The sequence below is a fragment of the Chlamydotis macqueenii genome, chromosome 2 (genome assembly GCF_036417535.1).
Source record: "Chlamydotis macqueenii isolate bChlMac1 chromosome 2, bChlMac1.mat, whole genome shotgun sequence".
Classification (NCBI taxonomy): domain Eukaryota; kingdom Metazoa; phylum Chordata; class Aves; order Otidiformes; family Otididae; genus Chlamydotis; species Chlamydotis macqueenii.
This window is the reverse complement of record NC_141557.1, coordinates 51,842,122-51,855,186: the sequence shown is the minus strand read 5'-3', so window position 1 is coordinate 51,855,186 and position 13,065 is coordinate 51,842,122. Positions and strand designations below refer to the sequence as shown.

Sequence of the window (13,065 nt, the reverse complement as noted above, 5' to 3'; positions counted from 1 at the left end):
GTGAAGGAAGAGAAAGGAGGTCTAATTTTGGGTCAGGAAAAATGAATCCTGAGTGTTGCTGCTGAATTGTGAGCACTCCAGTGTGATTATGGGAATCCAAACTGGGTATCATGTAGAGTATGGCTGTTTTCGTAACCAGTGCTAAAGTAGGCCAAGCTTGTACTAAAACTCTGATTTGGCATACCCAATAAGGAGTTATTCGAAGAAGTCTGTCTCACAGGATAGTGGGACTGGAAATTAATTCTCCTCTCTTGGTAGATGACCCTTCAGGCTTTGGAGTTTGCAAGTGTACAGCTTATCCCTGGTATAGAGGACAAACCCCTTCACTGCCTGATGCCTCTTTGCAGAAGTACAATGGATGTAGTGATGCACTATCTCTAACTGTTTTTGTAAAGTCTGTTGAGACCTACTAGTGAAAATAGGAGGATGTTAGTGTTTTCCATCTGCGTAGAGCCACTTCTTGAACGTACTAGAAGGTCTGAAAAAATGCACTGCATCACACTCCTTTTGTGAAATGTGAAAAAAAAAAGGCAAAAAGAAATAATCCCTCATAAAATGGCCGGTTCTGGTTTTGGATTTATGTGTACTGCAAAGGAAAAGGAACTCCTAATGTTCAGCAAGTGAACATCTGCATTTTTAATGCTGCGTGGCACTGACTAAGGCTGTGGGCTTCATTGCTGTGATCTTTTCTTCTTCCTTTTAATAGTGCATGTAGCACAGGACTCTGCTCTTTGCCCTTTGTGAGACTTGGCGACTTTCCATGGTTTAATGTGGAAAAGAGCTGTTGTTGAAGGAGTGTACTCACCCAGTTCGCTTTGAAGATGTGGCAGCAGAGTGTGTGTTTGTCTCAGGCAGCACAGACGGCATCAAAAGGAATCACAGTGAGACACTTGGTACCAGTTGAGGACTGAGAGGTTGGCTGTGCTCTGGTGCTTATCCGGTACAGACTCCAGATAAAGTGCACCATCACAGCTGAATATTTTTTAGAAATGTAAATATGTCCTTAAAAGAAATGTAATTTTCTTTTGGACCAGAACATCATTGCATCTCTGAATGATTTCACTGAGGGCAGAGTGAAGGCTGCCTGAAGTCTCCTGTGTGTGTTTCCATAGCTGGTAAAATGGCTTCATTTTATAAGTAACTTGCACTGCAATCTTCCTGTGGGATTATTTCTATACGACTGTAATGTTTTAATGGTTAAACTTCTGATATGTATTCTCAGTGATATCTGTTTTACTTCATTTAAGCAAATGTTTTGGTCCTGGTAAAGAGTCACAATACCTTGGAAGACCCAAAGTCTCCGTTAGTGTGCAGTATGGTAAATTGTCAGTATGGCATCATTGTCAGCATAATTCCCAAGTTTTACTAAAAGTGTCTTTCTCTGTTGTTCGAACAGTCCGGTCAGATTAGAGTACAGATAAGCCTCTGCATACATGCAGTTAGTGTCACTGAATCTATTTATCAGATTCAAAGGAGGAATGAAGAGGAGGCAGAATCTGGGGCAGCAGAGAATAATTTTTGAAATGTAGCAATCACTGAAGAGGGTAAAAAAAAAAAAAGCTATGGGCATATCAAAGATTTCTGCAAGGGCAAAGGATTAGGACAGCACACAAGAATCAGTTTTTAAATTTACGTAGTGAAGCATCCCATAATAGCCCTCTAATACAATTATAACACGATAACTGTAAGAAATGTAATTAAGTACAAGAAGTAATCAATCACGTTTGAAAAAAATACAGATCTAAAGTCAAAGCTTGCCCATGGGCCATCACCAGCTCCCCCTCTCTAGCCAGTCCCCAGAGGATGGATATCTTTTTCTTCCCATGTCCTTTCCCAGAACTGCTCTTTCACTCTCGTGGTGGCTATCAAGCAAACCACGTACCTGCTGCCTGCTGATTTCAGAAGTGATATCAAAAGGCTCCTCTCCCTTGACTGCCAATCCATCTAACTACAATTAATATGAATGCATTAAACTTGCCAGCAAGGAATTTAATTAGGAAAAAAAAAAAGTTTTTTTTTTTGATGGACTAGGCTTAGAGCTGTGGATATAGTTTCCTTTACTATCATTTTTCATTTAACCTTAATTAATTAATTAATTTAACCTTACAAATAATTGGCAATTGTCATTCATTAGTAAAACTGCTCTGATCTGATGATTGCTCCTCAGCCAAGCCTACAGCTTGAGCCCAGCAGCTGTCACCAGGATTAAACACTTCAGGAAAATAAAAATTACACAAGCAATTAGATGTGTAATGGATCAGAGGATTGTTTGTGTTGCATGTGGCATGCTACCTTCCTTAGTGGACACTCATGCTGAACATTGTAGAAAATAGCGCTGATCCCAGTCAAAGTGGAGATGTTTCACTCTGGAGCCTGTCTGGATGTCTAAGGCCATTTCAAAGCCAAGGGCTGATGGCCTCATGTTGGTCACGTGCGTGTAAGGGCTAAACTCTCTGCATCCTCAGAGTGTGGCTGCCCTCATGCAAATAGGGAATGGTGCCCTGTCCTCTAATCCCCCAGACCATGCCCAGGCTTTGTCAGGGTGAGTGCTAGCCTTGCCATGAACATGTTAATGATTAAAAAGACTGGCTAATTGATGGTAAGCCTGGAGATTTTCTAATGTGATGCAAGCACCTGAGGTAACTGTAGGTGCATTGGCTCAGTGCAGGAGGTGACATCTCCCTCTAAGTAATGGTAAAAAAAAAATGTATTTATGCTCTAAAAAGCAGAGGAAGTACCTCAGGTTTAGAATTTTGTAATTTCTAAGGCAGGAAGTCAGTGAACACATAGCCAACTTGGCACTGGCAAGCATCTCTAAACACCACGGGCGTTAATAATAACTAAATCTTAGAGGAGAGGAGTGAAATGCGATTGATAAAGGAGAGGCTAGCACAAAACCAAAAAGATAGTGAAATGGTATCTTCATAATGGACTCTATCTGTGGAGATTGTTACAGACTGTCTTTGTGGCCATAATTTTCTGCAGAGGCAAACAAGCATCTGTTTCACTGTACAATAAGACATACACCTCCTAAATGGTGTGGTGTATATGGAGCTGCCTGCTGCAGGGATGCTAGCAAGAGATCACAAATACGTTGTGGCCAAAGGAAACAGTGTAGAGTTAGTGTGTTGTGTAAAGAAGTGACCCTTTGTGCTTATACAAGGTCTTTTATCAGCTAAAAATGTCAAACAATGCCAAGCATGTTGTGCTAATCTGTTTCTTGCAACCTGTCAGCTGTGATACCCATACAGCAACATCTGTTACTAGGAAAGATGTAAAGGGACCTACCACAGAACTAAAGTGAAATAAAATTACATTGTCCCTAGAAAGTAAAGTTATTTCAAATGAAAACCACTGGTCTGTAAATCTGAACATGTTATGTATTTGATCCAAAGCAATTCTGTTTATCCATAGTACATATATATCAGTAAAGGCAGACAGGTAACTTTTTTCCATCAGCACTTATGTTACTTATTTGTCACAGTGAATTTTTATGTAATTTCATGTTGTGGGTCCACTGAGAGTGAAATGATTAAAAGCTCATGGAAATGTCAAACAGAACTGTCAGGTTTAACCATATGAATGGTCACTGAAATAGACAGCAACTTTCCCCAGGCAAGGGGAAAGACTCCTCTTTAAGGGGCACTGTTGGATATGCAGAAACAAGCTTGTCCATGTTTGAAGGACCACTAATTCTCTCTCCTAGTTTTGAATAAAGGGTTCCAAATGACTCTAAAGCATTGTATGTGCATTAGGGCTCCTGATTACTTTGACTGAAGTGCTTGTATCTTTTCCAAGCTATTACCTATTCAACTTTGGTGAAAATTTCTGGAAAATTAAGCCTATATCCATCCTTTTCCTATAGACAATTGAATTTTTGGTCCACGGCAAGAGCAATTAACATGGAGAGCTCATTTTTTACTTCAGCCTTTGGTCTTTCTGGAAGATCTGTGCCTTTCACAAATGTTGTCCTCTCAGGAATGGAGAAGTCCCTGAACATGCATGGAGCAGGGGGCTCTTGCCCATTGACACCCAAGGTGCATGCATAGAGCACCTTCAGTGGAAAGCAGAGGAACTGAGAGTATGATCTTCAGAGGGCCAAGTATTCCTTCCCCACACCTTGTCTCTGCCTTCTGATGTTTCCACTTGGAGCAGTAGATACTCAGACACTCGATATTTCTAAATTTGCATTGCTGCATTTGCAAAAGGGTCTAAGCATTTTGCTTATGCAGAAACTGCTGACTGCAAATCCACTGGCTCTTGTGAGTTATATTTTAGGTCTGTGCCAAATGGGCACACGTTCTGGATGAGCTAACTTGAAATATAGTGGTGACATGTGCAGTAGCAGTTTCACTTAGGGCTATGTTAGCAGCTTTACTCCCTGCCATGTTTTGGGATGATTGCATCTTATGCAATGGAAGAAGATGGTGGTACTAACAAGTGCCTGGGGGATTTCCTAGCATAAGAACTGCTCAGTTATGCTGCATCATCCCTTCTCCTTTGGAGTCTCTTAAAATCTGGTATTTAGTAGTGACGCTGCTGAGAAATAGCTGAGCTATTTTGAGGCCTTCAAAGTGGGGAGAGGCAGGAGGTAACAGGGAGAGGAGGTACCATTTCTCATCCCTTGCATGGAAAGGCATGTGATCATTACCTTCAGAAGTCATCACTTAACACTGCTGCTATTATTATTGGTAAAATTACTAAATTATTACTTTCCAGGGAATAAGAAAGAAGTTTTTGTCTTGTGTTGACACAAAATCATTGCAAAAATTGAATTTGTCTTCTCCCACTGTGGTCTCAGTTCCCTCTGCCTGATATCTCCTGGGTTGTCTTCTCACCTCCCTGTTTCTGTGTGGTTCTCTCCCTGGTGCTTTTGAGACTTCTCTGCATCAGAGCAGCATATAAAAAAAGAGATGGTCCTTTGGGATGTGATAGCAGAGACACATTTAACATTCTTGCCGTTTAGCACAAGTTGCTGGGGCATTGAACTCCATGTGACTGGAAAGTAAACAACTCCAAACCTTTGACAGATATCTCCCAAAGCTTTCCTTGCTTATTTGTTTTGGGGCTTTGTTCTACAGGTCCTGTGTGACAGACATGTGTGAGTGCCCAGTCCATAAAAACTGCTACTGTGAGTCTTTCCTGGCATATGCCCGAGCTTGTCAGAGGGAAGGGTTGAAAGTCCAGTGGATACCGGAACAGAGCTGTGCAGGTAAGCATTTTAGGATTGCTTCTTTGTAAGCCAGTGCATAGGCTAATAGGCTACTATCCTTTTACTGGTGGAGGAGGATAAAAAATGAACTGACTAGAAAGGACTGGGATTGCACCAGCAGGGAAGTTGCATTCTGAGTTATGAAGAAAGACCTTACTGGGAAAGATTTTCAACCATCACATATTATAGATGTTAACTTCACTGCAAAAATTTTCACCTCTAATGCAGCCTGTCTTAATTTTATGTACTTTCAGGAAGAAGCACATGCCTTTTTCTTTCAGGATATGTAAACAGTTGATTACATATAATGTTTAAACTCATAGAATCATAGAATCATAGAATCATAGAATGGTTAGGGTTGGAAGGGACCTTAAAAGGTCATCTAGTCCAACCCCCCTGCAAGGAGCAGGGACATCCCTGACTAGGTCAGGTTGCTCAGAGCCTCATCCAGCCTGGCCTTGAACGTTTCCAGGGATGGGGCCTCCACCACCTTTCTGGGCAACCTGTTCCAGTGTTCTATAACTCGCATCGTAAAAAATTTTTTCCTAATTTCTAATTTAAATCTACCCCCTTCTATTTTAAAACCATTACCTCTCGTCCTATTGCAACAGGCCCTACTAAACAGCCTTTCCCCATCTTTCTTGTAGGCCCCCTGACCGCTATCAGATCTCCCCGGAGCCTCCTCTTCTCCAGGCTGAACAGCCCCAACTCTCTCAGCCTGTCCTCATAAGAGAGGTGCTCCAGCCCTTTTATCATCTTTGTGGCCCTCCTCTGGACCTTCTCCAACTGGTCCATGTCCTTCTTGTGTTGGGGGCTCCAGAACTGGACACAGTACTCCAGGTGGGGTCTCACCAGGGCAGAGTAGAGGGGGAGAATCACCTCCCTTGACCTGCTGGCCACGCTTCTCTTGATGCAGCCCAGGATGAGGTTGGCCTTCTGGGCCGCAAGGGTGCATTGCCTGCTCACATTAAGCCTCTCATCCACCATCACTCCCAAGTCCTTCTCCTCAGGGCTGCTCTCAATCCATTCTCTGCCCAGCCTGTATTTGTGCCTGGGATTGCCATGACCCAGGTGCAGGACCTTGCACTTGGCCTGGTTGAACTTCATGAGGTTGGCACGGGCCCACCTCTCCAGCCTGTCAAGGTCCCTCTGGATGGCTTCCCTCCCTTCCAGCGTGTCGACGGCACCACACAACTTGGTGTTGTCGGCGAACTTGCTGAGGGTGCACTCTATCCCACTGTCCATGTCGCCGACAAAGATGTTGAACAGGGCCGGGCCCAGCACAGACCCCTGAGGGACGCCACTCGTGACCGGTCTCCACATGGACATTGAGCCGTTGACCACCACTCTCTGAGTGCGGCCATCCAGCCAACTCCTTATCCACTGAGTGGTCCGTCCATCAAACCCATGCCTCTCTAGTTTAGAGAGAAGGATGTCGTGCGGGACAGTGTCAAAAGCTTTGCACGAGTCCAGGTAGATGATGTCAGTTGCTCGTCCCTTGTCCACCGATGCCGTCACCCCGTCATAGAAGGCCACCAAATTGGTCAGGCACGATCTGCCCTTGGTGAAGCCATGTTGGCTGTCACCAACCACCTCCTTGCTCTCCATGTGCCTTAGCATGGTTTCCAGGAGAATCTGCTCCATGACCTTGCCAGGCACAGAGGTGAGGCTGACCAGCCTGTAGTTACCCGGGTCTTCCTTATTCCCCTTTTTAAAAATTGGGGTTATGTTCCCTCTCTTCCAGTCATCGGGGACCTCACCAGACCGCCACGACTTCTCAAATACGATAGCCAGTGGCTTGGCAACTTCATCCGCCAGTTCCCTCAGGACCCGCGGATGGATCTCATCAGGACCCATGGACTTGTGCACCTTCAGGTTCCTTAGATGATCCCGAACCTGCTCGTCGAGTACAATGGGCAGTTATTCATTCTCGCAGTCCCTGCTTGCACCTTCTACAGCTTGGGCGGTGGGACAGGAGCTCTTGTCGGTAAAGAGTGAGGCAAAAAAGTCATTGAGAACCTCAGCCTTCTCCATGTCCTGGGTAACCAGGACACCAGTTCCCTTCTGGAGGGGGCCTACATTTACCCTGGACTTTCTTTTGTCCCCTACGTACCTATAAAAGTTCTTCCTGTTACATTTTATATCCCTGGCCAGATTCAGTTCTGCCAGGGCTTTGGCCTTCCTTACCTTATCCCTGGCCACTCGTGCAGCCTCTTTGTAGTCCTCCCAGGCTACCTGTCCCCACTTCCACCCTCTATAGGCTTCCTTTTTCACTTTCAGTTGGTCCAGGAGCTCCTTGCTCATCCACGCCGGCCTCCTGGCCGTTTTGCCCGACTTGTTTTTCATCGGGATGCACCTCTGCTGAGCTTGGAGGAGGTGCTCCTTGAATATAGACCAACTTTCTTGGGCCCCTCTTCCCTCCAGGGCTGCCTCCCATGGCACTTGGTCCATCAGGTCCCTGAAGAGGCCGAAGTCCGCCCTCCTGAAGTCTAGGGCAGAGAGCTTGCCATGTAGTTTCCTTGCTGCCCCGTGGATCTTGAACTCCACCATGTCATGGTCGCTGCAGCCAAGGCTGTCCTTTAGTTTCACATCCCCCACCAGCCCCTCCCTGTTGGTGAGCACAAGGTTGAGCATGGCACCCCTCCTTGTCAGCTCCTCTATCACCTGCAGGAGGAAGTTGTCATCCACGCATTCCAGGAACCTCCTGGACTGCCTGTGCCCTGCCGTGTTGTCTCTCCTTTGACCTCTTGTTAAAGCATATTTGTATTTCCAGAGACAACATGCATATATAATTGCAGTAGGTTCAACAAGGGAAGGAGAAAGAATGTATTTAATAGGGATATTAAAATGCAGACCTGCATTACTTTTGGTACTTGAAATGGATTCCCCACATGATTAGGACTGCATTAATTGCAAGTAATTGTGAGTAATTATTTCCATGAGAAGTGGTGGCGTGCGGTCATGGGCACTTGAAGTAAAATGCAGTATTGCAGATGAATATTTCCTCTGATGATGGTCTCATTAATTTAGAACATTCTATAATGGCATCGGTTTGTCTGGAAATGTATTCAGATTTATGTAAAGTAATTGACAGTAGCTGGAAAAAAAGATGAGAGAAGGATACTCAGTGCTGGTCAAAGAGCTATTACTCTGTGGTCCATTTTGGTGATTGTGTGTGGCTCAGGGTCTACTCTCTCAACTTCAATTTCCTTTTCTGTTGAAGGCACAATAACAGGGATGGGTGAGTGACAGAGCAAATTACATTTGATTGACTGTTCCCGAAAGGCTCAGGTTTTTTTTTTTTTACAAGGGAACAGACCAATCCAAACAGGGTGTCACTAAGTGAAAGCCCTATTCAAGGATGTGGTCTCAGACAGCACTAATAATGTATGTAATTTTAATTTATTGATCTGGTAGCAGATCTATGCAGAACCTGAATCAAGCATCCTGGTTTTTTTTTTTTTTTTTTACCAAAATACTTCAGATTGAGACCTCACTGTGGCAGATGCTGTAAAAAGAATAAAAACTAGAGACCCTGCCTTAGGTAGTTTATACAAGTGTTGGCATATCACGACTTAATTGAGGCTTCTTTTCACAATTTTTTCTGGCATTTTACCAAAGACAAGAAAAGTTTCTGAGGCAAAAACAGACCTTGAGAGAACATTATGAAAGAATTTAAACACACATCTTCCATTAAAGCTAATGAAAGAAGTGTTTAAATCTACCCAAGTTTTTTAAACTCAGTACAGACTTCTAGAGGGAAGGGGGAAATCTTCTTAAGCAGAAAATATAGATAAGCTGTCAAGTACCCTCACAAACACTTAAGCATCCAATGTCAAACAAGTAGCACCATCTTCTACAGTAAATCATACAGTAAGCATTAAAGTGCATCCCCTGCACTCCATATGTTACCAGTGGCCAGCATCAGGATTTGAATCTTTAACTTAATTTTTTTTTTGCCCAAAAAATGGTTACAAAAAATGTAGTTACAATTATTGTGTCCTAATTATGGATAAAAGTTCCTGGGTATGAAACAATATATCCGTAATAAAACTTTAGCATTCTGTGACTTTCATTTCCTGCTTGACATTTCATAGCTAGTGGGATACTTGGAAGAGCTGTGTTCTGATGAAAATGGAGTATGCTTATTAGTAAAGTCAGGTTTTAATTATTCTTTTGTGTGTTGTAAAACCAGATCTTGTGTGGTTGCCAGTTCCTCTACCCTAACTGCTGTACACTTAGCTCATTTATATAATCTTTAGAAAGCTTGTGTTGTCTGGAGGGCCAGCCAAACAGGATGCTCAGGAGGCTGAATTACATGTCCTGTTCCCTACGTGCTCTTCCTCCTCCTCCAGTGCAGCAGCATATCCTGCTCTAAGTCCTCTGTGAAATACTGCTGCTTGAGTTTTTCTGTCCTTTGAGGTCGGCTTGGTAGGGGAAATGTCAGCTGTCATTTAACCAGAGGGGTGAAGAGAAGAAACTAATGAGTAAGGAAAATGGTGACAGTAGGAAACGGTTGGTGAGATCTGCACAGGAACTGAGTGGGTTTGGAAAGGAATACGGGTTTCCATGGAAGTAGTGGGGAGTGAGATCTGTTAAGATGGGCATGGGAAAAAATATGATGTGCGAAGGAGAAGAAAAAACCCAGGAGAGCCAGCAGGAGGGAAAGAAGAAATAAGAGAAAGTGATACATGCGAGAGGGAGAAGAAAGGATACAAATGGAAGGAAGAGATTTTAAAAGGAAAGGAGATAGAAAAAAGATGAGTTTGCCCAAGAAAGGCTAAGCAAGCAGTTTATAAAGTGGAATAAAGTAATGTGGGGTAGTGAAAGACCTTGGGTGATCGTAATTTAACATTGAATTTCTGAGGACACTGAGAGAAAGAAGACTCAAGGATGGCAGATGACAATAACTCCCTACCATGGGCATGGCTATACAGGGAAGAAGAAAAAGCAGATGTGAACTATAATAAAGTGCAAAGTGCACATGGTAGCATTGATGTGCTGACATGTTCCAACAGCCTCATAAAAACAGAACAGTTTTCTCTTTTTCCTATGTGATTGGTTGAACTAGAGGAGGATGAGTGTATATCTGATTTTGACTCTTCTCTCCTGGATCCCCTCTTCTCTGCTGTGGAATTTTCTGGTCAAAGTCACTCTTTTTCCCTGGTATTCTGACTTTTCAGTGGAAACTCATTAAAAACTGAAAGTTGAAAAGATTAACACAACTGTATCATTAGAAGGTCAGTGCCCAGATCTACTGCCTTCTACTGTGTTAGAAGGAGATGCTGTGAATTGGAAGTACTACGAGTAACATTCAGTTTGAATGTTCTACCTTGAAAGCCCAAACAGTGCAACAACGACAGAAGAAGCAGTATGATTCATTGATGCACAGATATTAGCTCAGAATTTTCTATGAAACCAGGTTTACCAGATATCATCTACCAAGGGAATCCTTCAGCAGTTCCATGTTAGGTATTCTGGCTTTTGTGTTGGAGAACAAGAACTCCTCCTAAATAATTACGGCCATGTCTACAAAGACAGGCGCAGACAGATACAAGCCTTCTCTGTGAAACTGCCAAACTGCCTGGAATAAACCAGCTCTAGTCTGAAAACTGTATAGCCTTATTAAGCTGGGTTTATTAGCTCATGCACAGTGCTGTATTTATGTGACTATATGGCTTCTGGACTCGAGCTGGCTATCATCCCACCAGCTCAGAAAGCGGTCTGAGGAAGCTCACATGTGTCACGCCAAACATATGTTCTAGAAGAAGAGTGGAAAAATCCTGTTGGGGCTGGTAATGTTGCAAAATGCAATATTATTAGTAACTTTTGTACTTTGGGGTTGGATTTTTTTTTTTTTCCTAGTGCACTAAGGAAGTTATTACTAACAGAGCTCAGTTTGTTAAGAAAGGAATTTGCCTCAAAAGATGGGTGCAAAGGCATCACTTCTGTTTTCCATGTTTACATGGTACTGATTCATTTCAGCAGTCCCCAGGAAGCCTACTGCAGAATGTCTTTATTTTTATTTTTTAAACTGTTGATGAAGTGGAATGTTCTGGATCATTCACACCACATGTTAACGACTGAAGCACTCAACAATAAAAGCCATCCAGGGAACTTAAACAGCAGCCATTGTACTTTTCAGATTTTTCCCTTGACAGCAAGTTAATAATACCATTACAGACTCCCTACAGCAGAAAATAAAGTCATCATGGCATCATCTGAAGGAGAAGGAGGTGTTTTGACACAACACATCCATGTGTGGTAGAGCAGAGCTGGAGAGTACTTACAGATGCCATGGCTGCCAAGGGCAGCCTGTAATATATTCTCATTTGTTCTGGGGCAGAGTTGAGGAAGTGGAAAGGAGACCTCGGCCAACTTTCCTCAAACCCACCAGCTGAGGCACCAAACAGAGCTCAGGCTGAACGAAGGGGCTGGCTGTTACTGCAGTAAAGCTTTGTGGGATGAAAATTGCACAGCCTAAAAACTGAAACTCGCAGACCTTTTTATATGGAAGCTGCATGTACTGAAGCCTAATGTTTCAGTTTGTGGTTGGTCAATTAGAGATCCTTTGAAGTGAAACTAATTTTCAGAGAGGAGGCACAAAAGCCCTCTTAAGATAACTCACGTTGTGTGTGGACAATCACTATCAGTCTTTGAAAAGCTTGGTCTATTTTTCTAGACAGTCAGTGGGTTATTTGCAAAGCTCCTGGAAGCTCTGCACATTTTCGTTTCCACTCTTACAGAGATTCAATCTCTATTCTTAAAATAGTATGTAAGTGCAGAGTTTTGAGTCAATGTAACATTTTCCTATATGCTCAATATTTCTTGTGTGTTTTTTCCCACCTTGTGTGTCTTTCTCACCCGTTTCATTTAAATTTCATTCTAGTTATCCCTTTTGTTTAGTCCCTTCTTCATTGTGCATGAAAGTTATTACGCAGAGCAAGACAGAAATGTAAAGCTGGAAGAAAATTCTCAAAAGATCTATGACCATAAGCAGAATAAGCCTATCTTGAACATTGCTGAAAGATGTTTTTTCCAACCTATTCTAAAATGATGTTCAATAAAAGATGTTTCACAGAATTTTTAGGTAGCTTGCTCCGGTGCTTTCTCATGCTTAAAGCTAGAAAGCTTTTTTTTTTTCCTAATATCTACCTGATATCCAATATCTATCTAATATTCAGCTGTTGATTCTTTGTAACTCCCCGGTCATTTTCTGCTGTACTATCAAATTTTTCAAATTTTTTTTTTGTTTGCTTATTTAATATCTGTGTCCTGAGAACTCTGTATGTATTCTTGCCAGAATTCCTTCTTGAGGGCGGCTTTTCACATATGTATAAATACCCTAAGATGCATAAGAAGTAAAACTTGCAAGAAGCTGATGCTATTTTGAAGATCACTTTGTTACTGGTGAACAGAAACTCCTTACGTTTATGATGCCTTAGCACAAAGACTTCCATCCTCTGTGATACACTCTTATATGTCTTTAATCAATTTATTTCTTCTTATTTTCTCTTTATGAATAATAACAGTACTGTAATGGCACTTTAAGGCCAATCCTCACAAGAAAACAGCATTTTTCTGTCCATAACAGAACTATTCTTTAAAAAACCTGGACCTTCAATCTCTCTTGAAATAGAAGAAACCTTCTTAACCACCTCTCTGTATTTAGCAAGAGATGATTCTGGATGCTTCAGAGTCCCTTACCATCTATAAACTATTTTATCAGTACTTGATTTTGTCATTGGCACAGCTGTTAGAAAGAATAATAGGCTTTTATTCACTATTGAACCATGTATTATTCTCCATACTAAAAAGGCAGGATATAAAATGTGAAGAGTTTAAATATTGAT

At 42.4% G+C, this 13,065-nt stretch overlaps 1 protein-coding gene across 4 annotated transcripts in view; it reads left to right on the top strand.

Moving 5' to 3' along the window:
• The window catches only part of BMPER (BMP binding endothelial regulator), a 153,666-nt gene that overhangs the window by 137,790 nt on the left and 2,811 nt on the right, over positions 1-13,065 (top strand). For all 4 annotated transcript variants that reach the window (XM_086742977.1, XM_086742976.1, XM_086742975.1 and 1 more), the window contains one exon: positions 5,082-5,212. In XM_086742977.1, coding sequence (XP_086599103.1) covers positions 5,082-5,212 — 131 coding nt within the window. The remainder of the gene's footprint in view (positions 1-5,081; positions 5,213-13,065) is intronic.